The sequence below is a fragment of the Austrofundulus limnaeus genome, unplaced genomic scaffold, assembly GCF_001266775.1.
Source record: "Austrofundulus limnaeus strain Quisiro unplaced genomic scaffold, Austrofundulus_limnaeus-1.0 Scaffold540, whole genome shotgun sequence".
NCBI lineage: Eukaryota > Metazoa > Chordata > Actinopteri > Cyprinodontiformes > Rivulidae > Austrofundulus > Austrofundulus limnaeus.
Genome location: NW_013952942.1, coordinates 226420 through 235420, shown reverse-complemented (window position 1 = coordinate 235420; position 9001 = coordinate 226420). Strand labels below are relative to the sequence as shown.

General features: G+C 38.8%; 1 protein-coding gene across 1 annotated transcript in view; it reads right to left on the bottom strand.

The window, feature by feature from the left end:
• Nucleotides 1-8276: 8276 nt before the first annotated feature.
• Nucleotides 8277-9001, bottom strand: part of ccnb3 (cyclin B3) — a gene marked incomplete in the record, with an annotated part of 9035 nt that continues 8310 nt past the window's right edge. Inside the window, 2 exon segments of the mRNA XM_014026287.1 lie at nucleotides 8277-8854; nucleotides 8945-9001. Coding sequence (XP_013881741.1) covers nucleotides 8782-8854; nucleotides 8945-9001 — 130 coding nt within the window.

The following is a 9001-nucleotide window of genomic DNA, read 5'->3' as shown; positions in this document are numbered from 1 at the left end:
TACGCAGTTCGGTTAGGCTCCACCCCACTCCGCACCCGCTTTTGGAATTTCCACAGTGGCTCCCGCCTGCTTTCGGCCCACTTTCTCAGACCTCCTCTCGAGGTAGTACTGAGGCTGGCACYGTTTGGGGCATGGAGCATGTAGCAATCACAATTGGCCAGTGAAGCTGCATGGATGACGTAGTTTATTAAGAGCAAGTTGAGATTTTACAAATGATGGCGGTGCACTGGGAGAAGCTGAAAATAATTTGAGCCAGTTTTCAGAGCAGTGAAGAACCACAACAACAGCGGGAGTGGCTCAAAGCAGTGGGACTAGAGCTGCTTTGGGTAAATGGAGGGGATCTCTCTCTACAGCCACCAATGGGAACCAGGCATCTAGAGTCCATCCACTCACCTTTTCGGCATCGCACAAAGGCTCAGTGGTTGGAACCAAAGATCTCAAATTTGGACTCATCAGACCAACATCTTTGAACATCTATGTTGAAAAATATCCTATGGTTGTGAAAAAGAGGTTGATCTGTTTGAGAAGGGTCAAATTATTGGCAACAATCAGAAAAAACATCAAAGAACATTGATTGATTAATTGATTGAAACATATAAAATTGGTTAATAACTGCCCAATTTTCCACTTTCATGAAGCAATCGCCGGCTCCACATCTACTGCTGGTGAACTTTTGGTGTCAACTCCCTGGACCGTTTCATGGATACCACCATCTTTGCTTAGCTCAAAGCATCATGGTGCAGTTTGGGGGCATTCGGCGCAGGTGTGTGGTCCTGAACACACACCTGCAACAAGTGTGAAAATTGGTTGAGCGTATGTGTGCATTAAGGATTGCAGATGCATGAAAGAAGAATATATGGAATAATGAAAACTTTTGATCGTCGCACCAAGGTTATAGCACAGGTCTAGTGCTAAATATGTTGATGTGGTTTACAGTGATCTTGGCTGTCAAATTTGCTGCCTACAGATCATTTTGGCCACTCAATATTACAAAAGAAATGTTTTAGGTGATGACTATCTTGTTTAGTTCAGAGAGATTGTTCTTAGTTTTCATCTACAGTATGTTTGCAGGACTCCCTGGGAAAAACATTTTTGCAATGGGACCATCCAGCTGAAATAGAAAAATTAAAAATAAATAAAAATAAAGAAGATAAGTGTTTTCTCACTTCAGTGAGTACTATCCAGGCTATGCTTACTGCTAGACTGGTGATGTGTTTGAAATGAATTCATGCTTTATTCTTCACATTGAGGCTCCTGAAAGTCTCTGCCACCTTTAGCATCTCCTCTAAGTGYGAAGTAGGAATAGAGGTCCTCTTCAATCGATGAGCTCTGTGACCCGACACAAAGACCGAGCTCACTCAACCAGAGAAATCTCAATTTGGCTCCTTCTTGCATCTGCGGTCCTATTCTCTGAGTCACTGACCATCAGCAGGAGTTTCATTGAGACCCGCTAAATTGAGAGATCTGCTCCGAGTCCGAGCTCCTTAAATGAAGTCAAAGGTTTGCCATGGAACCTGCTGCTAAAACGAAAGGTGTGATTTTTTTTAAATAAACTCAACTTGTAATGGCAACAAAAGCATTAAATTCAGTTTAAGTGTAGATTACAAAATGTGTGTAGGTGAGATGTTGCCTTTTAAATTGTGTCATTTTCTACTTTTAATGCACTTTTTATTCGATGCATTTAGGACTACTGAAGCGGCCTTTAGAGATATTTTACCTTTTAAAACCCACACAGCAGAGTTTCTGGTAAAGGATGCAGCATCTCCTGCTACTCTGGTCACTGCATCCATATTCATAAACCTTGTGTTGGCTCTTTTTCACACACACAAACACAATCACTGGGAGTAACAGCAGCCAAATCCTGAAAGCACCATTGTTCTGACTCATCTGTTTTCTCGCCCCACTCTTGTTCATTCCAAGTCCGATCCCTCTCTTCTCGGACAGGGAGTTTGCCCTTTACTCTCCCTCCAGCGGGGGAATGCTAATGGCACTGCAGCCGAGCCAAGACAATTAGCACACGGTAAAAACAGATTATGACCAGCAGACTCCAAACACAATGTGCATCGGTGAACAACAAGAAGGACACACTATATAGCAAACCAGTGTACAAAGAGACAATTGGAGGAGTCTAGCTTTTTGTTTTGAACTACGATGGCATCCGGGAAGGCAAAATTAAAAAAAAAAAAACGTGGATGCAAAATAACTGAAGTTAAATGAAACCACAGACAAACTGCWAATTCTGCGTAACAAATAAATAAGAAAAAAGATGCTTTGGCAGACCTTTAATCCAGGCTCTTAAGCCACGTGTGTCAAACTCATGACCCACGGGCCAAATGTGGGCCACCACAGCATTTTACATGACCAGCGAGAGTTTCAAAGATGTATTAATATCTTAAAACAAGTGTAGGTTGCCAGCATTGACCATAAACCTAAAAACAATTATTTTACCTGCTAAATGGTGGAGGTGCACAGGGGTCAAAAGCATTTCCGCCTTCTACTTTTGACATGGCCCAGTTGTGCTGGGATGTGGGAATTTCCCACTTACACGTAAATTTAAACTAGAAAGACCTCTAGTGTAAATTCTCTTTCAGAAAGTGGGAGGGTTCTGAATTCAAGATGGCCACTACTTACAATTCATCAGTGATTAAAACTCTTACTTTTACTTTTAACAGTATTTCTTTATCATTTATTTCACATTTAGTCAGTCGTACAGTAATTTTCAGTGTTTATTGGAGGAYGTGTTGAAACACTGTTATGCAGGAAATCCCAGTAGAGCTCAGTTGGTTAATTAGCCACGCTCAGCTGTATGGAATGAGGAACGTGACGTTTCGTGTTTAGCTGAAGTTAAACATGAAACGTTAAAGTAAATTACAAATGACCCTTTGAGGTCCACCATAATGCTTTTGTGGCCCTTGGTGAAAATGAGTTTGAAACYCCTGGCTTAAGCCCTGTTATGGACTCGTGATCTGTCCAGGGTTTACACCACCTCTGGTCCAGTCTCTGCTGGCACCAGCTCCTGTAGACCCCACACAAGATCAAGCAGGCATATAAAAAAATGATAGGCTTGTTTATTCAGACTGGAATTATTTTTCACATTTTATTTATTAATTAGGCAAATCCCACTGAGGTCACAGGTGTCTTTTACAAGGAGGGCCTAAAGGCAGCCTGACATGCTTGTTTTTTAAACTGTGAGAGGATTCCCACCTAMACATTCAAACTCTAAACGAGAGATTGAACCCAGGACTTTTATGCTGTGAGGCAACAGTGCTAACCACTAATCATACGCACACACCATTAAATATGTAGTAATTTAAAACTCCTCAATACAAACTATAAAATAAAACAAGTTATCTTGAACTAAACTAAATAGTGCAGTTTGAAAGTGTTTTACTTCAGTAGCTTTGCACTTTTACTGAAATGTCGTTTTAAAATGCGGGCGCCCCCAATGTAAACAGTGCATTTGACCTGATCCACTGMAAAACATGTTTAGACTGGAACAAAAGTTAGTGAGTGATCCAAAGCATGGTGTCATGTTGAAGCCAGACACAATTGGTTTCAAAGAGGGAAAGAACATGTTTCCATACACAGGTCCATGTACCCAGGTACAGTACATATACACAGGTCCATGTACCCAGGCACAGTACATACACAGGTCCATGTACCCAGGCACAGTACATACACAGGTCCATGTACCCAGGNACAGTACATACACAGGTCCATGTACCCAGGCACAGTACATACACAGGTCCATGTACCCAGGTACAGTACATACACAGGTCCATGTACCCAGGTACAGTACATCTACACAGGTCCATGTACGCAGTTACATCTATGCAGTTACATATACAGAGGTAAATGTACATATGTACAACTACATGTGAATAAATGTACCTGTGCAGATGCACTTGGGTACATGTACYTGTGTAGATGTACCAAGTGCATATAGAAAGGTACACATGCACAGGTAAGTATGTACACAGGTACACATAGCAGATCTTTTGACCTTTTTCACTCTGATTTATTTATTTTATTTTATCACAAAAAGGCAAAAATGATATTTTTATTCAGCATTTTGTTCATTTCAATTCTGTGCAAACATAATTATTATTTAAAAGTACAACATCTGGATTATTTTTACCATTTACAAAAAATATTACAATGAATGCTGTTTACATACATTTCAGCTGAACAGAAGCAGCAGAAATAGGACAAACGAAGCAGCTTCTTTCCAAGGAACTTAATCACATTCAGCTTGCAGCCAAAATCCCTCTGATTCTTTCTGTTTCGGCAGAGTTTGACCAGTTTAAGATTCACTGTGTAACAAATGAGTCTGAATGGCCCTCAGAGATAAGAAGCAATTTCAGATCTGCCTAATAAATCACTAGAGAGAAAAGACAAGAAATTCAGTCGGGGCAAATGAGAGGTAAAACTTCCACTGAGACAAAAACAAAAAATGTATTGATGAATTYGCCCTGAAGGCAGCAAAATTGAAGTCAATAAAGGAGAATTTTAAAAATGTGACCAAAGGGAGAAAAAAAATGAGATCAAAATGAAACCACAAAATGTTCCGTGTTCCAGAAGATCGAAGTGAAATTTTAACAGCATCAGCATCTTAGAAGTGAGAACTCATCAAAGCAAAGATCTTTGTGACTGTTCAGAACTAACAAAGTGAAAGTCCATTTCCCAGCCGGGTTTTGATCAATAGCTCATATGCAGTTTGGCAGCAACGCTTCAGATGCTTATCTGCCTGACCAAATGGGCACTATCTGCACCAGCAGACTTTAATCAAAAGTGACTTCTTGAGATTGTAGTGCTGAGCGAACCGTAGGACCAAATGCACACTCAGATGTAACGCACACACAGCAGCCAATCAATCACTGTAAATGATTGGCTGAATAACAGGACAGGCTCAGACCGCTTGAGAAGCAGGTGCAGCAGTGAAACATTGGTGTGTTAGGATGAGGTGATGTCTGCTGAACTGACTTGGCAGAGATCAATAGGTGCAGTGTTTGTAATTAACTGTCGAATAGAAACAAATGTTTGGGATTTATCCCATATTTGGGGTTCCAAAATGACATGATTATGACAGAACCCAAATTTAAGAAAGAGGAGCTTTCTTTGCTTCACATTTTTGCACAATATTCATCCACCAAAGCAGGAACCTACAACCAGGGTTCCCACATCTTGGCTGACATCAAATTCAAGAACATTTCAAGAACCTTCCAGGACCAGTATCCTCAAATTCAAGGACCATGTGCAACAGCATTTACCTACTGCTACCGCTGAACATGTTATCAATGAACRATTTTAATTKAAAAAAAGTCAATTAAAACCTGGATKTCATAGACGTTGTTGGGTCACGGGGTTGTCTAAGTTGTCTAAGGCAAGTCACAGACCAGCCCTGAATTCAGTGTTGATGGCAGAAATCTATGGTGGTGACGGAAAACTTTAAGCCATTTTTTCCAACCTCCAAAAACCAGTCAGGGACTTTCAAAGATTGATGTCTTTTATAGACGTTAAAAAAAAATTCAGAACCTTAAAAAAAWTTTTAAATTTACAAACTTTCAAGGATTTCAAAGACCCGTGGGAACCCTGAACAAGTGATGAAATTTAGGAGCAGGTTATTTGTTGAGTAATTAACTAAATATGCTTCATAGAAAATTTGTGGGATAACATCCACAAATGGGTGTTTTAGGTTATTTTATTCTTAATCTCGTTTTACTTTACATTTTAGATTTAACTTTAGTATTTGTGTTCTTATTCGCACTGGGGAATGGCACCTCAAATATTTTTGTAGACCATTTTTTTGTTAAAAGTGCGACAAATATTCTGGTTCTGCAGTTTGAAGCATACAGTGCCCATCCAGTGAGATAAAACAAATGCAATGCATGGCCACGAGATACTTTTAAACAAGTACTATAATTGGAAAAAAAAACATTTGGGTGAAAAGCATGAAATAACCAGTGAAAATTAAAAGGCTACAGAATCAGTAGTTTAAAAGATCACTTTGGTCAAAAAGCCATCTGCATTTTCTAATCCAATATTTGGATCTTTGATTGATTATTTTTTTAAGTCATACAGAAAACAGGTTTTACCTGTACAGAAACAAATCCTGTATATTTTTCATTTAATATGAAATTGCTGCCACCTTCCTACAACTACATACTGTATGATAACTATACTTCTGGCTCGTAGTACAGGTTACAGAGCACTAAAATTTAGCACAGGCTGTATGTAGTCCAGCCGTGCTGTTCAACCACCATCAGYGGACATGTGGGTACAAAGTTTAAATGCACAGAAAAATCAGTTGCTCTTGATTTKTATTGCTAACTAAACTTAGCACAAACCATCAAGAAAATTTGTGTTTGATAGATTATTTCTTTGTTGTAACAATCCTTCTTGGCAATAAATCGTATACTGTTATAAATCTCTTAAATTTCCTTTAAATGGTGCCATATTTGTAAGGAACATGCATTTGTGGTACAAGCAGTATAGCTGAGTATGTGGGTTGCACACATGAAAAATTTGCCAAACAGCTTATTTTGCAGTTGCCATTTTCTCTTGTTTTGTGCTTCTGGTATCTCCAGGTGCTGTCAATCCAGTGTGCATTAAATGGTAAATGGTACTGAACTTATAGAGCGCTTTTCAAGTCCCTCCGGACCCCAAAGTGCTTTACACTAACAGACATTCACCCATTCACACTCACATTCACACACTGATGATGGCAAACTACATTGTAGCCACAGCTGCCCTGGGGCACACTGACAGAGGTGGGGCTGCCATGCACCAGCGCCACCGGACCCTCTGACCACCATCAGTAGGCAAGGTGGGTGAAGTGTCTTGCCCAAGGACACAACGACTGAGACGGCTGGACGGGGGATTGAACCAGCGACCTTGTAGTTCCAGGACGACTCCCCTAACCACTCCACCACAGCCGCCCATTATAAGATTTATTGCCAAAAGGCAATGGTACAACAAAGAAATAATCTACCAAACACACATTTCTTTACTTTTTGTTCTAAGTATGGTTAGCATTCTGAACCCAATGAGTAAATCCTGCAGATTTTCGTACTTGGAACAGTTAATTTGAGCCTGATGTTCAGTATTTTTGTCAAAGGCAGCATAAAAAACATGTACCTGTGCCTTTTTGATATGTTGGTAATGGATGTTATCTACTTATTGTGGTAATTTCAGCACATTTCCATAGCCATTATGATAATGAATGTGTCACTTTTTAAAAATAAATTAGACGATTTACTTGCAGTACGCATTGTATTGGCTGTTTGTGTATACTTTTATCTTCACTTACAATACCRTAGGTCTCTTGAGAATGAGTCCACAGATGGCATTTTAACTGCATCCGATTACACACAGGTTATTGCAATTATCAAGGTTTTCTGAAAATTTGAGAGTGTAAACTTATTCATGCATAATATTTCATGCAAAAAAAAAATCCATTTCCCAGGTTTAATTTGGTCGTAACACCTGGAAGCTCCTGCATTCCTTTACACATCACGTTGCACTACTGTCCTCTTGTGGTTGAGATGCACAACTAAACCCCACAGAATCGCTTTCACACAAAATGCTTACCAAGTGCAACCAACATGTCGAATTAAAACAGGGGTCTGCAACCAGTAGCTCGTGAGCTCATTTAAAGTAGCTCTTCAGTGCTTATGAAAAATTAGGAGAAGCAAAATTTGTCACTGGCCAAACAAACATTCATTTAATTCCAATCTATAATGTCCCTTCCTCTTGGCTGTCAAACAGTTTAGGGCTCAGTATGGTCGATGGGCAGATGACACGCGGTTAAGTGGTTGTTTGGCTTTCATTTTCACACACTTTTCATAGCCTCTTGAGACACCATGCCAAACTCCTGGGAAACCCCTCCCGCTGCGGTATTTGTCACTACAGGGGGTTTCTTTCCGCTGGAGTCCACAATGTGAAAAAAATAAATGGGTGACCCATCGCCCAACATTATTTGTRCACGAATCTGTTGCAGTTAAACCCTAACTKRTTAGTGTGAAATACACTATAATATGAATGGATAAACACAAAAAGCACATTCATGTAAATTCAGAGTTATTCGTGGTGGTTTCATGTGAATTGAAGACAATGTTTTTTGTACAAAACAAGCTTATTGCAATGGTTTAAGATTAAGTTTAAAATTAAATGTTGCAAAAAGTAGCTCTCAGACATTTCATTTTGTGAAAGTAGCTCTWACGGTAAAAAAAGTTTGGAGACCCCTGAATTAAAATAAACAGTCACTGCACCAAACATTTAAAAAAATGGTTCTTTATTTTACACTGACACATGACAGCCGTTTAAAACAGCAAATAATCTGCTCGTCTTAAAACATGATAAAYGCTGTACAAACATCAAAATGCATTTATACACAGCTGCGAACTTTAACAAAGTATGAAAAACGTATAAAACATACGGGCTAGTGCATCACTTMTTAGTAACATGAAGCCTTTCACTTTTATTTTACTCATTTTCAGTTTTGCATTATATACAGTCAAAGATTAGGCATTACTAATGAATTAAGATGCTTTTATCTTTTTATAAAACACTTATTCAAAAAGAATAATAACATGCTTAAAGATAAATAGTCAAGTTAAAACTTTCTTTTGGAATTAGGAATAGTTTTTTTTCCAATTATAAAAGACAGAGTGGACTACATATATAAATATAAAACATATGAACAAAATATGTACATGCTTTGTAGAAAAGAAGGTTTTACTTCACTTGGTCTTTATTTTATCAGTTTAAGAATCGAGGTCTTCATTGGGAGGTTAATGTTTTCTCCAAAATGTCCATATTAACCAAAGGCAGAGATGCAACTTCAAAAAACACCCTGAAAATGTAAAAAATAAATAAATAAATTACATACCAATACTTTGTCTATTTAAAAAACACACAAGAGATTTTTAAATTCCAGACTTACTTATGAGAGTATTTGTTCCTGATGGCTTTCAGTTTATCGTCAGGGGGACCTGAAAGC